Source organism: Peromyscus leucopus, chromosome 18, assembly GCF_004664715.2.
Source record: "Peromyscus leucopus breed LL Stock chromosome 18, UCI_PerLeu_2.1, whole genome shotgun sequence".
NCBI lineage: Eukaryota > Metazoa > Chordata > Mammalia > Rodentia > Cricetidae > Peromyscus > Peromyscus leucopus.
This window is the reverse complement of record NC_051078.1, coordinates 30,673,033-30,690,525: the sequence shown is the minus strand read 5'-3', so window position 1 is coordinate 30,690,525 and position 17,493 is coordinate 30,673,033. Positions and strand designations below refer to the sequence as shown.

Genomic DNA, 17,493 nt, shown 5'->3' with positions numbered 1-17,493 from the left:
GGTGTCACAGCCCATGGAATGTGATCCTTGATCAAATAATTTTCAGAAGATTCGTAAATGAAGACTTTCTAAATGAAATAGTTGCCTTGAGGTAGATGGAGGTGGAGTGTGGACCTCATACCTCTCGTTTGAATATGTTTCCGGGGCGGGGGGGGGGGGCACATTTGGTAAAAGGTATTTACAGTAAGAATGAAAGCGGTGCACTTTTTACACCCTTGACCTTGGGTTTCCTTTCTCTGTCCCTATAGCTTCTAAAAAGTTTGCTGTGGTCACCAGCCACAAACTGTCTCAGTTTTTAGGGATACTGTACTTCTCTGTTCGAAGATCACGTGGTCTTGGGTAAAATATGGAGTGGAGCTGTATGTGAGATGAAGTGTGCCATCATTTCTTGTTTTCTTTGCTGCCCTCAGTAATTTAGTGATAAATACGTGTTTCACTCAAAACCGATAGTTACATAATTGCTTCACAATTCCTTCCTAGTAACTTCTATTGTATTGTCTTTAATCTTTTATGGTTACCCTTTTAGGAAAAATTTTAACCCATACCTCTGAGTGGTAAATTTAATTATATGTATTTGCAACTGTATCTTTATAATATGTAATTTAAAAAGTAGAAATTGGAATAAGAAATGAATAAAAATTAAATTTTTATTGTGTTTCTTGTACAACAGTAGCTGTAAGACTTCATGAACTTAATTTTGGCCCGTATTTATTTCCATAATTGTACTAAGGGTTCTATAGTGGAAAAACATACTTACCAAGTCCATATTGGTTCTCGGTCCTTTCTGTCAACTACACAGAAGCTTTGTTGAAATAATAATACTATCTCCTGTTCTTTTATGCTTTTAATAAATGAAATGAAAATTCACGCAGGTGCTTCATTGGGATGATTTTCTAGCTCATTTCCAGGTTGCTGGAAATATTCAACATGGTATTTTGACCTTTGACTCATGGTTTCTATTGCCGTGAAGAGACACCATGACCACAGCAACTCTTACAAAGGAAAACGTTTAATTGGGGTGGCTCGCTTACGGTTCATAGCTTCAGTCCATTATCATCATGGTGGGACATGGTGCTGGAGAAAGAGCTGAGAGTCCTACATCTTGATCCAAAGGCAACAGGAAGGGAACTGAGACACTGGGTGCGGCTTGAGCATATATGAGACCTCAAAGCCCACCTCCGTGGTGACACACTTCCCCCAATAAGGCCATACCTACCCTAACAAAGCCACACCTCCTCACAGTGACACTCCTTATGAGTTTATGGGGGCCATTACATTCTAACTATCACAACCTTTATGTGTTCTTGAATCCAGACTTGATATAATTCAGAGTTAGTCTCCTACCTTTGATGTGTGGGGTATCTTTACATGCGTAAATCATAAATTCATTCAATTGTATTATTGTACCTAATGACGTGATCATTTCTTCAGCCTAAAAGTAATTAAAATGCAAGTCCTGATAACTGAATTTGGGGCAGGGTCAACACAGCACTAAGTGGACCGTTGGCTTCTAAAAGTGCTTTTTGCCCACCGATGGCTGAGTTCTGCTAGCTTTCAAAATAGCTTTTGTGGTGATTAGCTTCATCTCCAGTGGATCTTAGGTTTATCCTTCCTTCCGTGACCATTTCACATGTTCCTTTCCAAGACTGATCATTGCCCAGTAACCTCACACTCCAGATTCTTTCTCTGGTCTCTGCACCTTTCTGGAATAGGCTTAATCCATTTCTGCGATGGCTCATTTACTCATTTTTATTTTCACTATCATTCTTCCCAGCCTGTCCAACCAGTAGCTTCAGTTCCGCTCAGAGAATATAATTTATGTAATGTTCGAAAGAATGTATCCCTCCCGGTGAATTTGTAAATACCCAAAGCAAAGCTTCAGGACAGGGTATTGGCAGCGTGGTGATCCCAACGCGAGGGAAACTGAGCAGGAAGATGGAGAGCTTGAAGCCTACATGGGCTGCATAGCTAAAACAGAAGAAAAGCGAAATTAAGACTCCCTGCCTCTGTATCCTTTTTTTTTTTCCCCCTGAGGCTCATCATGATCCGCTGAGTCAGTTTTAGAAGCCCCAGAGAACAAAGACCAGGTCCAGTATCTTTGTGGTTTTCAGGGCTTAGGGAGTCAAATCCCATCCTTTTCTGACTGCTTTTCTGCTTTTTAGCAGTTATTGCTGACCTCAGTCTCTCCCTGGAATTCTCTTCTGTTGCATCTATATGCTGGTGGTTGCCGGTGACCATTTGACGTGTTGTGGGCATCTTAGAGCAACTTTCTTGGCTCATCCAACCTCACTTCATTTTGTAACATATAACCATGTTTTATTTTTTTTAATGAACTTATGGATACTTTATTACTGATGTCTTACCTGAAAACTCTATGTCCTAAAGTAGCGTCTGCCACCCACAGTAGGTTCATGTGGTAGAGCAAACAAGTAATAGTTGTTTACTTAACTCTGCATACTACAGAAGCCACACTGACCACACTGTAGTAAAACAGAATGATTTGTGGAACGTATATCATCTTTAACTTGTTACTTATATCTTGTCTGCCATCTGTAATAATAGCAGGTGGCCTCTTCTGCTAAACAGCCACATTTGAAGTACAGAGGAAAATTTCTTAAGGGGAACGGCACAGGGTTACTCTAGTGAACACAAATGATAACCAAGTGAAACAGCTCTGGTGCTGATACAGAGGAAGTTTGAGTGATCTGGATAGAAGATCACGCAAGGCAGCCACAGCATTCCTGTCAGCCAACGTGTAATCCAGAGCATGGCCCTGATTCTTAGTTCTTTGAGGGCGCTAAGAAAAGTCAGGAAGCTGCAGAGGAAAACATCGCAGCTGGCTGAGGTTGGTCCGTGGGGCTTCAGTGAAGGGCCCTTCTCCATTAACCACAGCCTGAGGTTCAAGTGCTGATGCAGAAGCTGAAACACATCATCCAGAAGACGTAGCTGACGGCGTTGATGGGAGTGGTACCCGAAACTCTTTTCAGTGTGAATGAAACAGCCTTGTATTGAAAGAAAATACCACTGAAGACTGGCAACCAGTGAAGATTTCAGTGCCCGGCTTCTAAGGACAGGCTCATTCTCGTTAAAGGTTGATGCAGTTAGTCCCCAGAAATCTTTCTACTCTGCCTGTGCTCTGTAAATGGAATAGCACAGCCTGGCTCATTGTGCGTCTCTTCTAACGTGGTTTACAGTCTTTTAAGCCCACTACTGAGGTTTCCTGTGCTAACTGTTTTATATACGCGTGGAAGTGAGCCTTCAACATCACAGCAACACTCAGCCACAACACAAAAAACGAGCTGCACACAGGTCACTCAGATGATCATTGACAGTTTGTAGCAATAAAATTATTTGTAAATATGGAATATACATTTTTAGACTATACATACTTAAATTACATATAGATTACATATTCATATAATAAAAATTCTATTACTCAACAACAATGCACCTGTTCACCCAAGAGCTCCAATGAAGGTGTATGGTGAAATGTTTTTTCATCTGCTTGCACATCATCTACTCTACAGCCTACGGACTCAGGAAGCAATGATTGTCTTTTGGGTATCTTTATTTAAGAAATACATTTCCTAAAGGGAACACTCCTCCACTGTTGGTGGGAATGTAAACTTGTACAACCACTATGGAAATCAGTATGGCGGTTTCTCAGAAAATTAGGAATCGAACTACCTCAAGATCCCACTCTTGGGCATATACCCAAGGAATGCTGATTCATACCATAAAGATACATGCTCAGCTATGTTCATAGCAGCACTGTTTGTAATAGCCAGAACCTGGAAACAACCTAGATGCCCATCAACGGAAGAATGGATGGAAAAAATGTGGTACATATACACAATGGAGTACTACTCAGCAGAGAAAAACAATGAAAGCATGAAATTTGCAGGCAAATGGATGGAACTAGAAAAAATCATCCTGAGTGAGGTAACCCAAACCCAGAAAGACAGTCATGGTATGTACTCACTCATAAGTGGATTCTAGATATAAAATAAAGAACAATCAGACCACAGCCCATAGAACCATAGAGGCTATATATATGTAGTATAGAGGTCCCTAGGACGACTATGGCTTATAATAAATTTCGGTTCTACTCAATTATTGAAAAAAAATAGCCAAATGAATGGAAACACATGAACTATGAACCAAAGGCTGAGGGGCCCCAGCTGGATCAGGCCCTCTGAATAGGTGAGACAGTTGATTGGCTTGATCAGTTTGGGAGGCAACTAGGCAGTGGACCAAGTCCTGTGCTCATTGCATGAGTTGGCTATTTGAAACCTGGAGCTTACGCAGGGACACTTGGCTCAGTCTGGGAGGAAGGGACTGGACCTGCCTGGACTGAGTCTACCAGGTTGATTGCAGTCCTCGGGGGAGGATTTGCCCTGGAGGAGGTGGGAATGGGGGGTAGGCTGGGGGTAAGGGGAGGGGGTGGGAGGGAGGAGAATAGGGGAACCCGTGGCTGATATGTAGAACTGAATGGTATTGTAAAATAAAATTTTTTTTAAAAAAAAAAAAGAAAGAAATACATTTCCTAAGGCTATGGATATCATAGGTAATTTGACAAAGGAAAAAGTGAACTGAGAACCTAAGGAAAGAGTTCACCAGCCAAGATGGGAAGAACATCCTGGTTCCTGGAGGAAAAGCATCGGCGTTAACTGAGATTTGGAAGACATTGATTCCACCTTCGTGGATAACTCCGAGGGGTCCGTCACCACAGTAGAGGAACTCATGGGGTGGACTGCAACTAACTTGTAGTACCAGCCTGCCTGCAGATGTGACTGAGTTGCTGCTCATACGTGAGCAAAGAAATGGCATTTTTTTTTATTAAATATAATCTATTTTTATTTTATTTGCATTGGTGTTTTGCTGCATGTATATAGACTGTGTGAGGGTGTCAGATCTTGGAGATACAGACAGTTGTGAGCTGTCATGTGGGTGCTGGGACTTGAACCCGGATCCTCTGGAAGAGCAGTCAGTGCTCTTAACCAGAAAATGGCTTAAACAGACTTAACCAGTCCGTGCTCTCCAGCCTCAGAAAATGGCATCTTGAGGTGGAATTAGCTTGTGGATTTAGAGTATTCTGTGTATCTAGTGATAAAGTATTAGAAGATTGATTTCAGCTTTGAAAGTGACTCTTCTACAGTTGATAAAATGATACCAAACTGCCTTAAATGCTCCAAGAAACTCTTGCAAAAAACTCACCTTACATGGCAAGCAAGCTTGATCCTTGTTTTTTTTTTTTTTTTTTTTTTTGTTGTTGTTGTTTTTTGTTTTTTAACTTACCATTTTTTTTATTTATTTTATTCGGGAAGATTATAAATAATTAACATCCTTTCTTTTTCCTCCCTCTAGACCCTTCCACTTCCATATACCCCCCTCCTTGTTCTCTTTCAAACTCACGGCCTCTTTTTTCATTAATTGTTCCATGCCTATGTGTATATCCATACACATTCCTAGATACAACCTTGAATTCCAGCACCAGGAAGGCGGAGGCGGAGACAGGTGGACCTCTGTGAGTTTGGGCTCAGCCTGGTTTGCATAGTCAGTTCCAGGTCAGCCAGAGCTACACACAGAGGCCCTGCCCTTTAAAATAAAATAAAATAAAATAAAGGTCTTAGTCATCCTGTCTTCTTCATGGAAGTTGCTGCTTTATATCCCTTCCTTCAGCAACCACTAACTACCCTGATCAGTCAGCAGCCACCATTAGAATCAAGAGCAGTGCTCACACCACCAAAAACTTAGGAGTTACTGAAGACTCAGATCACCATTGGCAGGTTCAGCAACAAAGCTGTGTATAATTACGGTGTGTACATTTTTAGACTTCATGCATTTGCAGCCTGTCTAGACTATAGTGTGGACGTAGCTGAAAAGCACGAGAAAGCTGAAACTGTAAGTTGAAATCCTGACTGCATTGGGTCTGTCTGGAATGAAGCCCTGAATCACAGAGATGTGGCTGTAACTTCCCTGCCGGCTGACGCTTGGCCTTCCCCACATTTTCCTTCTCTACTCTTTACTGGCACCCTCTGAAAGGCTGGCAACTTTGAAATTGACAGAGCGAGGCTCTTCACCTTGGCAAAAGGATTAAGTTCAGTGGTGCTCAAAGCTCTGTGTAAAATGGATGAAGTTAAAAAAAAAAAACAACGGGAAACATTCGCTCCGTTTTTTATCATCGTCATTTTCTTCTTTTCAAACAGTTTGTGGAGAAGTTGCGGTCGGGGAAGAAGAAGGGGAAGGTGAAACCGGGTGGATCGAAGGAGCCGCGATCCTCTTGTCGGTCGTGTGTGTGGTGTTGGTGACAGCCTTCAACGACTGGAGTAAGGAGAAGCAGTTCCGAGGTTTGCAGAGTCGGATCGAACAGGAACAGAAGTTCACGGTCATCAGGGGCGGTCAAGTCATCCAGATACCTGTAGCCGACATCACGGTGGGAGACATTGCCCAAGTGAAGTACGGTAAGGCAGGCAGAGCGCCGGCCGCGTCCACCTGCAGGGTCCCACCGAGGCTGTTCTGAACTCGGGCACGGTTGAGCAAGTCACTGCCCTTCTCTTTCAGGCGATCTCCTCCCGGCGGACGGCATACTGATTCAAGGCAATGACCTGAAAATTGATGAAAGTTCGTTGACGGGTGAATCTGATCATGTTAAGAAGTCTCTAGATAAGGATCCCTTACTTCTATCGGGTAGGCATTTACAAACTGAATATTTTACTAAAAAAAGAAAAGCCAAGAAAGCACTAATCTTAGAATTCATGAAGATTTTTATGAAATGACAGCTATATTGCAGGCCTTGGAATACAGCGCTGTATTTCATAAATGAGGATAGAATCCAAAAGGTAAAGAATGTGAAAGATAGTGTTAATGATAAATGGTATCTATTAAACTCTTTCTATATTTCTAGTTTGTTCTTAAGGCTTGTTATAGCCAAATACTAAAGAATGATTATAGATTTAAAGCAAAAAAAAAAAAAAAAATGCACTGCAAAGAACTGGTTCATTTTGTTTTACATACACCTAAAGTTGAATCCCCTCCCTCCCTGAACTGTTGGGTAATTTGTTTGAAATGGGAACTGTTTAGGTCAGGTTACATGAGTAACTGACGGCAGTCACACTGGAGTGACGTTCACATAGACCCGTCAGGAGTGAGTTTGAATGTCCATGTTACAGGGACAGAGCTGGAGGATTTTCACAGGCAAGGGTGCTATTGGAAAGGAAGATGTAGATGTCTGCTTAGGACATGTGTGGTCATGTATTGTAGCTGGAGTTATCTCCAGTCCCGCCCGGCAGCCACTCAGCAAATAAACACACGGGCACTTATATTATTTAAACTGTTTGGCCTAATGGCTCAGGCTTCTTGCTCTTATATCTTAAATTAACCCCATTTCTATAAATCTATACCTTGCCATGTGGCTCGTGGCTTACCGGTACTTTACATCCTGTTCCTCATGGCAGTGGCTGGCAGCATCTCTCTGATTCAGCCTTCCTGTTCCCAGAATTCTCCTCTGTCTTTGTCCCGCCTATACTTCCTGCCTGGCTACTGGCCAATCAGCACTTTATTTATTTATTAACCAATCAGAGCTACACATTCACAGCATAGAGAACATCCCACAACACAATATAGGAGTAATAACATAAACTAAGGTTATTTGGGATTGAAATTGAAGGGACACTGAAAAAAGTACAAGCTGCCTTCTCAAATACTAAACGAGAAGAAACCAGAATGCCAGGTTGTCTGTAAAAGTTTGTTCACTTTTTAAATTTAAATTTCTGCGATTCCCTACTTTTAGTCTTAAAATATCCTTTAAAACATTTATGAAATTATTTGTCAGAACTGTATTGTTAGATTAAATTTTAATAGTGGTACTTGGGCCATCTAGTATCATCAAATGTTCATGGGATGCTAGTGTCCGTAAATTGAAGATTCCTCCCTATTTGATATTTAATGACTATTAAATAATTTAGCAGCTGTATTTTTTCAGGCCTTGGTTAGCTTTCTATTTTAATAAATTGAACACAGCTTTATTGAATCGAAGTCAAACTTACAATACCTACAGAAGTTAAGTTATACTCACAACTTCAAATCGGAGCCTAAAATTAACCATTATCTTTATAAAGTTTTTAATGACGATGAAAAGGCTTTCTGCAGAATAAATAAATAATAATCAAGAGTAACTGTGCATTCATTGATGAAAAGAGTGGGTGTCGGTTGTAACATAGGAATGCCTTGTCAGAACATTGAGAATTGTATGCTGTTTGTCAGAATCCTAGGCCACTTAGAGTGCTGAGCCTGTGAGTGGTTATGTTGATGTACTTAAAATACATACTGAGGATGCATTACATCGATGTAGAAGGATAATGTCTGTAAGTAATGTGTCCTCACTTTATAATGCTGTGCCATGTTTCTAAGAAACTAAAATCAGTGTTAGCCAGGTAAGACCCATAGTCCTTCCAGAGGGGACAGGAAGTATTCCCAGTCCTCATCTTCTCATCGTAGACTCACCAGCTAGTATATTGGGTGAACAGAGATGGCCTTGTGGTGCCTTTTGATATGTATGCATCATGGACTTTTCATGCATGTGTCGTTCACTTACCTAGTGCTTAGCTGTTTCAGCCTGGTCCCTTTAACTAAGCGTTGGTCCTCTGACAAAGATGACTGGTAAACTTGACATACACACTCCCTTCCCAACATGCCAGGATACCAAAAGAACTCTATAAATTTTCCATGTTCAAGAAAAGACTGAAATAACTTTGTGCAGTCCCTTATCACAGTACGGGTGGGAAAGTTTCTCTGCATTTATTTCCCTGTTCCAAAAATGCACTAAAAACCATGACATGCATTTATTTTTAAATTTACTCTCATGCTGCCATCTCTCCCTGCTGTTCTTGGCTTCTTAAATTTAGATTTTTAAAAGCAGTGTTGGGTTAGTGGTGGGATAGGACCTGCACAGAAACTGTTTACTTTTCCTGAGCACATTCACTGTTAACATTTGAGCAGACTTATTCGACTAAGGAAAAACAGAGCATAAAAACTGAAATCTGAAGAAAGCCAGAATTGTTCAAAGGATGTGTCTTTTATACGTATTTCATAAATATTATCCTTCTGAATTTCATGTGTTTACCTTTTGTTTTCACTGACAACGAATGCAGTAATCAGTAAAACACTAAGAATGTGGGGTTTGTTTGTTCTCTAAGCAAGGAAAGAATCAAAGACCTCAAAAGTTCACACTGGATAAGTTACCCGATAATTTGTAGCCAAATGTGAATCCCAGTGACTCGAATAAGCACATGCGCTTTATAGTCTTATTTAGCAAATAGCCCTTGAGCACTGTGTGTAAATGTACGGAGACTGGAGAAAAGAGGAAACTGGTGGCGGTAGGTCCCGTTATCTTCTGACAGAGCTACATTGACTCTTTGCCTTGTTCGTGATAACTGTATAACTTTAGGCAAATGTCTAGAAAAGAATAATGATGATGCTTGTCAACTTGCAAAATTGTTATGAAGGACCTGATCTGAATTCAGTGTTCCCGTCTGTGTTCCTAGCTGTCTGGACTGGAATTTTATGGTCCCGATGCAGAAGATTGAGATGGCTGGTTGCTCTCAATTGAAGATGCTGGGCTTGATCCAGTAGGCAGTGTGTAGAGGCAGAATTGATTGGACCCTAAGAGGGACGCTAAGTCACAGTGTGGAATAGTAAACACCAGGATAAACTAGAGAGTCAGAGAAACTAGTTAGCGAGCTTGGCAATAACCTTAGCAAGCTGAGCCAAAAGTCTGTGTAAGAGGTTTGGGGGTTGAATATGAGGACATGTTTGTGCTGTGGAATTCTTGGTCATAAGTATATTTAGGTTTGAATGATATGACTTTTTAATGCTACTCCTCATGCCCTTATGCCCTTATGTGCTTATGTTATAGCTAACACTGACTTCATTGAATACTCATACAATTCCAAGCAGTGTGCTAATTTTTCCCTTATAGGCTTTTTTTGGGGGGGGGAATATAAATTGTATTACATTTTATGAAATATGGGTACTATAATCTGTATTTTACACAAGGAATTGATATATTATCATTTTCCTGTTGTCATTTGGTGATAAAAGTTTTGAACTTGTATATGACTGACTGCAAATGGCTCAGTCTTCAGTCACAAGAGTTGAAGATTCAATGTTAGTCTGCTTTATTAAATATTGAGTTTATTTAAAAACGGTGTTACTGAGATTTGAAATTGGGTAGTTGGAGGGAAACCTGTTGTAATTTTTACAACGTTCTCTGTTGTTCTAGGCACTCATGTCATGGAAGGTTCTGGAAGAATGGTGGTTACAGCTGTAGGTGTGAATTCTCAAACTGGAATTATCTTCACCTTACTGGGAGCTGGAGGTGAAGAAGAAGAAAAGAAAGATGAGAAGAAAAAAGAAAAGAAAAGTAGGTCTAGCCGTTTGCTGTAAGAATTGGCGTTTGGAGATAACAGCGGCCGGGAATCTTAAAAACTGGTACAGAGATAGATTGCTCTCAGGAGACTGTCGTGTGAAAATGGCTGTAAAATGTTAATTACCTGATACACTTTCAAGTAACAGAATTAAAGGAGAGGGGATTTCTTGTAATGGTCCACCAGCCCCGTCTACCACAGGAAGAGACAGGTCAGTGTAGACGTAGTGCTTCAGTTTGGGCAGTCTCCTGTCTGGCCATGTGGTCATCTAAATGAATTCGGCTCTCCCTTCCTGGTTGGATTTTTCTTCTCCCTCACTGCTAGTTTTTCTCTTCAGCCAGTTGCCTCTTGCCCTTGTTTGGTTTTTAATCTTCAGATATTCGTCTCTCTCGTGTTCCATTCTGTACATACATGGTGGGATGTTTGGACGCTGACGGGGGCTGCCCTTGGACACTTCATGCTTGTCTCGTCAGACTGACCCCATCATTCGATGTCAAGATCTCTCATTTTGACTCTCTCTGCTACCTACCCCTCCTCCCCCCACCATGAGCTCCATCAGCAGACTTTGGTAGCATATCATTTTTCCACAGAGATCTTAGAGCACAGTGGTACACACAGGAGGACCTCTCGGACTGGAAGTTCAGGGTGGGCCGCTTTAGATGCGCCCCCCCCCTCCCCCCACGCCGTCCATTTCACTCAGAGGGACCTTTCAGGACTCTTTGCCCATTGCCTTGGCAGTGGTTAACCATCTGTAACCATCTGGATTTATTTCATTTTCTTTAGGATGTAAGCCTGTATTTTGCTTTCTCACCTGAGTCCCTTAAGATCTTCTAAAATAAATGTCTGGCTAAAATTTTGGCTTGCTGTACTGTATCATTGTTTTTAATCTGTTGCTTTTTGGGAGTTTGTTGTTGGAGTTTATGATGCTGGGCGTAGAACCCAGAGTCAGCCCCACAGTTGAGGAGGTGCCTGGTTGCTTCGACTGAGGCAGGGTCTCACATTCTGCCTCGGGCTAGTCTTGAATTCAGTGGATAGCCCAGGTTGGCTTGAACTTGAGGTAGTCATCCTCCTTGTATTGGTATTAGAGGTGTGAGCCATGACACCTGGCTCGCATCAGAGCTTCTGATAGTTTCGTGGGTTGTTTGTTCTTTTTGCATTATCTTTTCATACGAAGTTCTTATGTCAAGCAAAATGTATTTGAAGAATTCTTTAGGTTGAGAGGGTAGCTCAGTGTTGGAGAACATAGTGGCATACTCAGTCTCTGTGTTTATTTCCTAACACTAGGGGTGGGGGCGGTCGAAAGTTGTGGCTGAAGTTGAGGGTGGCTAGCCCTGTGTTCTAGATTTCTCCACTTCAGTACCCCAGGCAGCCCTTGACGAGCCACACAGGCCTCTTGAAACCTGGTAGCTGCACTTACTGAATGCTTTGCACACTCCCATCCTCATCTACCTTCATTCTGTTAGGAAATGAACCACATGGAGGTTGTGTAACCTGATCGGGTAGTGAGTGTCTGATCAAACTCTGTGCTCTTCTCTGTCCTCAGACATCATTGAATCCTATGGGGGAAAAAAAAAATGTGTGCTAATGACTGCTCTTACTGACCTCCAGTAAGCACTGTCCACCAAGGTCTTCCCCAACTGTTTGGAGTAGCCCTAGGAATTAACATCAGAATCATTGTTTGGCTGTTTTTGCTTTTCGCCTCCTTCTAGTCTCCTTTTACCTCTTCTCCTAGTCTCTTGACTACTTTGTCCTAAGCAAACACAGCCCGGGCTCATCTGTCTCCGTGCCCTGGGCATTGGCTTGCCTGCCTACAATGTGGTTTTCCGGTCTCCCAACCCGAGCTCGCTGAAAAGAGCTAGGTGTTCCCTTACTATCTCTCCATCATCTGTCCCAAGCTCCTCTTCTTCCCTGACATACTCGTTCCAGGTTTCCCAGCTTGAAGATGCTCTTCTTGATAGGGAAGTTGGAAAGAAATAGGCTGGTTTGCTTGTTCCAGACAGTAGGTCTGTCCCCCCCTCCCCCCTATTGCTTCACGTGTACCATCTCTCTGTGGTCTGTGAATCTAAGCCAATTTAGGGGTTGCTTTGGCTGTCAATCATCCTGGCTTGTTAATACTCTGGCTTTCCTAACTCGCCTCCCAGCTCTCACATCCTCTTGTTCTCACTCCCACTGAAGCTCTCCTGTATGCCTGTTTTCTTTTTATAGCATCTCCCCCCCCTCCCTCTCCATCCTCTCCTGCTCTGCTTTCTCAGGGTCCGGTCTGTATTTAGCTTGTCAATCTCTTGTACCATATTCGGGCTTATTGTAACTTATAAAAGAGTAAAGCCTTATGTAGAAATACCGTATGCGTGCCCTAAATTATTTTGGAGCATTCTCCCATGGTGAGATGTAGGAAGTGATTGAGGTGAGTTCAACAAGCTGGCATTTTCTGTTTGTATATACCTACACACCATTGTGTAACAGTTCTCTTATGGAAATGTGAACTGCCCCTGCATAATTTAGCATGGCCGTATCCATTTCTTTTGGAAAGCTTTCATTCCCATTTTGTTCCTACAGATAAGAAACAAGATGGAGCTATTGAGAATCGCAACAAAGGTAAATTGAGGAAGATAAAAAGTACGGTTAGCTTGTTTTCATTGTCTCCAAAAATAGATCTGCTGTGTACTATATTTATCCAAAATTCGGTTTTGTTGATGGCGGGGCACATCAACAGTGTTCACTTGGATCACCCTCTCTTGCCATTGCTCTGGTCATGTTGTCTACAGTCTGAAGAGGCTGTGAATTACGATTTGTGCTGCTGGGCTGAGGTGGCTTTCCACATAAGTGTTTCAAGTGCTTTGTAACATACCTGAAATGTTAGTCCCTAGTTGGTAGACAGTACCTAAGAATCTGTAGGGTCTAAATTACATTTAAAAGTCTATAAACGTATGCATATTCTATATGTGGAATCACAGGTGATGCTCTGCATTTGATCATAAATTACATGAGAGGGATCTGTATAGTCTTTGGATAGAACCTAATCCCTAACATCGCATGAAAAGAGATTTAGTGTTCTTAGTTCTTAATTGGAGGACTGTGTATGCCTCATTCCCGTCAGTGAACGGGACATTCTTAAATCTGGAACAGTATCCCAATCTTATGTCACTGTTGTCGTATTCCCTCTGTGTAGCTACCCCCAGTACACACACACACACACACACACACACACACACACACACACACACACACGCATACACGCATACACGCATACGTGCGCGCGCGCACACACACACACAGAGTGCTGAATGTTTATTGTTCAGCCTTTTTCCTATAACAAACTGATACTGTTTTAAAAAAAAAAGTTTTCGAGGTGCAAATCATACCTTTACAATGCCGTGAGATCGTGTTTTCTCTGAACTTAGCAAAAGCCCAGGACGGCGCAGCCATGGAGATGCAGCCCTTAAAGAGCGAAGAAGGAGCGGATGGCGACGAAAAGGACAAGAAGAAAGCAAATCTGCCCAAAAAAGAAAAGTCCGTTCTTCAGGGGAAGCTGACGAAACTGGCCGTTCAGATTGGCAAAGCGGGTATGACTCGGAAGAAAGCGGGCTGCTGGCTTTAAAGTACCTCTGTACTCTAAAGGTGTCTTTTGACACAGCAAGGGCTGGGCATTGTTACTTGGCAAGTGTAAAGGATGTTAGAAGAGGCCTAGCCAAGCGCAAGGCCCTGGGTTCGGTCCTCAGCTCTGGGGCAAAAAAAAAAAAGAAAAGGATGTTAGAAGAATATTTTTCTATTTTGTATGGGACCTTTTGAATGACCATAGACACTCATAACATGATTACAGCGTACGGGCCCTTTCTCCTCCTGTCGGTGAGATAGCCAGTGAGTGGTCAAGTTAAAATCAGTGCCTGCCTTTGCTTCATTTACAAGCACTTGTAATCGGCTCTAAATGTTTAGGGTCAGTAATGAAGAAGGACTGTCGGGGAAGTTACTTAGTACAAATTATTGAACTGTAACAGGTTCTTAGCACACATTTTGCTCGGCCTTTTATAGGCTGGCTGTGAAAAAAACTATATCTTTGTAAACGTAATTTTTTTTCCCCTGAAAACACGGGTAATCGTGAAGCTGAGATACGAAAATGCTGCTTTTGCTAGAAAGTGCCTGTGAAACCTCCTCGGGGGGCCCAAAAAAGGAGAGCCTAGGGTGTTCCCACCTTTGGACACATCACTGTATGTAAACAGCATGCATTTTGAGAGTCATGCAGCCATCATTATTGGAGGTCCACTAGGATCATAGGTGAAGCAGCCTGTGTTCTGTACTAAATAAGTTTATTGCTAATAGCAAATACATATGTATATTAATCACTCAAACATAGTGTTGACTCATGCCGCTGGGAAGGGTAAACCTGAGGTAGTAATAGCATTTAGTGACTATTGGGTAAGGGTATTAGACCCAGATATTTAGACTTGCTTTATCTTTTAATATTCATTTTTTAAGAGGCTAAGTAACACATATCATAGAAAGGTAGATGTTTTGTAATATGTGGTTAAAGTTTATTTATCTGAGTTAATGTATCAGTGAAGATAGACAAAAAAATAAATTAGGAAATGATCTAGGTAGTATACTTTTATGTGTATATTTTTAAACCTACCGTTAATTTAATTTTGAGACTCTCTAAGTTGATCAGTCTTCCCAGCATCTTTGTGATGACCAGCCCACACTGACTTGTGGGTTGCTTGTATTTGCCTCTTACTTTGTCTGGGCCTTCGAAGACAAAACACAGTTATTAAAGAATCCCAAAAGCTCCTCTCAGTTCTCTGGAATCACGATTATACCTGGAAGCAAAACTCAAATCTGACAGGCAGGGGTCAGATGTGATGAGTGAAATGCAAACTGGAAATCACAGCTTCTCAGAAAGATTAAAACAGACATAACTTAGCGAGTTAAGAGACTAGCCGTACAGTGGGTAATACAGAGTTGGCAGTGGGTTGTGTTTATATATTGAAACAGTTGCCCTTTTTCTGTCTTTCAAGGTCTACTGATGTCTGCCATCACAGTTATCATCCTAGTGTTATATTTTGTGATTGATACCTTCTGGGTCCAGAAGAGACCGTGGCTTGCTGAGTGCACCCCGATCTACATACAGTACTTTGTGAAGTTCTTCATTATCGGAGTCACGGTTCTGGTGGTCGCAGTGCCCGAAGGTCTTCCGCTGGCCGTCACCATCTCATTGGCCTACTCAGTCAAGGTTCGTGGGAAGAGTTGGTAGACAACGCTTAAAGCCTTGGCTGGCATCGAAACCGCACACACTGGATGAGTGGAGGGTTTCCGTTCCCTTGAAAATGCAGGTTGTGATTCCACTATTTCTGTGCACGGAGACCTGCTCACTTCATGGAGAGCCGCAGCCTTGCGAGGTCTTATCACCCCCTCTCCCATCCGTAAAATTGAGGCCAGGGTATGCGCTGTTTCGAATAGGGCACAGGAGCGAGGACATTTTCCTAGGGCCCAGTTCCTGAGGCCGCCTGTTCCTACTTTTCTATTCCTACACCGTAGTCTTCCCACTTGTGGGCAGGGTTATATTTCCAGAAACAACTCAGATAGATGCGTGCGTTCAATCCGCTGCCTCCCTTCCTGTGGCCTGCAAAGTCCCGCTCATGCTGGCCCTTGCTCACCTCCCTGTCGGTGCTCATCTGCCTCCGCCGCCCCCGCCCCCCCCCCTCCCAGCCTACCCTGCTGTTTTCTAAGCAGTCCATCTAGGGCTTTTCTTTTCTAATAGTTGTGCAGGTTACCCTTGACCGAAGAATGCTGCTCTTGTAACTCGTGAAGTTAATTGGTTAGTAACATTTCTGATGGGGAGGAATCTAATCAATCAGCTTCTGGGCTTACATTTTTCCTTCAGTCTTCCAAATGGTTTACAAATGGCCAGGCAGGAGAACGTCTCTTGCTTGCTGTTCGAGACAGGGTTTCTCTCTGTAGCTTTGCGCCTTTCCTGGAACTCACTTGGTAGCCCAGGCTGGCCTCGAACTCACGGAGATCCGCCTGGCTCTGTGTCCTGAGTGCTGGGATTAAAGGCATGTACCACCACCGCCCGGCTGTTCCAGTTTTTTTCAAACTTACCGTGTCTGCACATTTGTACGTCTCACGGTGTGCGTGTGGAAGTCGGAGGACAGTTGACAGGAGTGGATTCTTTCCTTCGTGTCCGTGGGCCCCAGAGATCCCACTCGAGTCACTGGGCTCGGGACACGCAGCTTTCGCCCGCTGAGCCACCTGCCGGCCCCTCCACTCTTTGTTTTCTCTTCAGGCATTTAACGCAGCTTTTAGAATTTAAAAGTTCCAGTAAGGTGTTCACAGAACACAGGCTCACCATCTATTTGTCCGTTTTTGTGTGCTCTAAAGTAATTGGAATAAGTACTGATTTTAGACAAACCACCCTTTTTGCAAAAATTGTCGTTAGTTCGTTTTGCATAGGCATGAATGATGTTAATTTTTCAGTTGATTGGGAAGATATAGATTTATATATAGGTTTATAGGTTTGATAGATATAGATACAGGTTTGTGTTCCTTGACTAGAAAAGTGAGATCCTTTTGCCCAAGGTCCTTTAAGCCTGTGTTAAATGTCTACTTGGGCCCTAGTAATCACCTTCTGATCTTTCACTGTGTGTGGTCTTTATATTCCCTGTCCATGCTTCCTAAAATTGAACCTGCTTCCTTCACTGCACATTTCATTCTCTTAGTTTCTAACATTCAGACCATAAGTAATTTCAGAAGTACACATTTCCCTTTTCTATGTTTATTCAAAAACCTTTTTTTAAAAAAAAATATTCTCCTGTGATTTAGTTATGGGTGGGGGAACTTTGGAAATGAATTCATGTAATTTCCGTGTGTGTGTGTGTGTGTGTGTGTGTGTGTGTGTGTGTAAGAGAGAGAAAGAGAGATTTTAACTTAAATGTCTTTCAACTATTGTAAAAACTCTTGGCATCTTTGAAACTATCCTCTTTGGTTACAAATGAAAGCAGTGACGTCCACTTTGATCCTAAGGATGAAAATGTCTAGCATTTGGATTGAATGCAAGTGACTCAATCATGCCTTT

General features: G+C 42.3%; 1 protein-coding gene across 5 annotated transcripts in view; it reads left to right on the top strand.

Annotated features, from left to right (window-relative positions):
• The window catches only part of Atp2b1 (ATPase plasma membrane Ca2+ transporting 1), a 112,289-nt gene that overhangs the window by 68,619 nt on the left and 26,177 nt on the right, over nt 1-17,493 (top strand). For all 5 annotated transcript variants that reach the window (XM_028881197.2, XM_028881193.2, XM_028881194.2 and 2 more), the window contains exons 4-9: nt 6,210-6,464; nt 6,565-6,690; nt 10,283-10,423; nt 12,984-13,022; nt 13,829-13,990; nt 15,437-15,651. In XM_028881197.2, the coding sequence (XP_028737030.1) occupies nt 6,210-6,464; nt 6,565-6,690; nt 10,283-10,423; nt 12,984-13,022; nt 13,829-13,990; nt 15,437-15,651 (938 nt within the window). The remainder of the gene's footprint in view (nt 1-6,209; nt 6,465-6,564; nt 6,691-10,282; nt 10,424-12,983; nt 13,023-13,828; nt 13,991-15,436; nt 15,652-17,493) is intronic.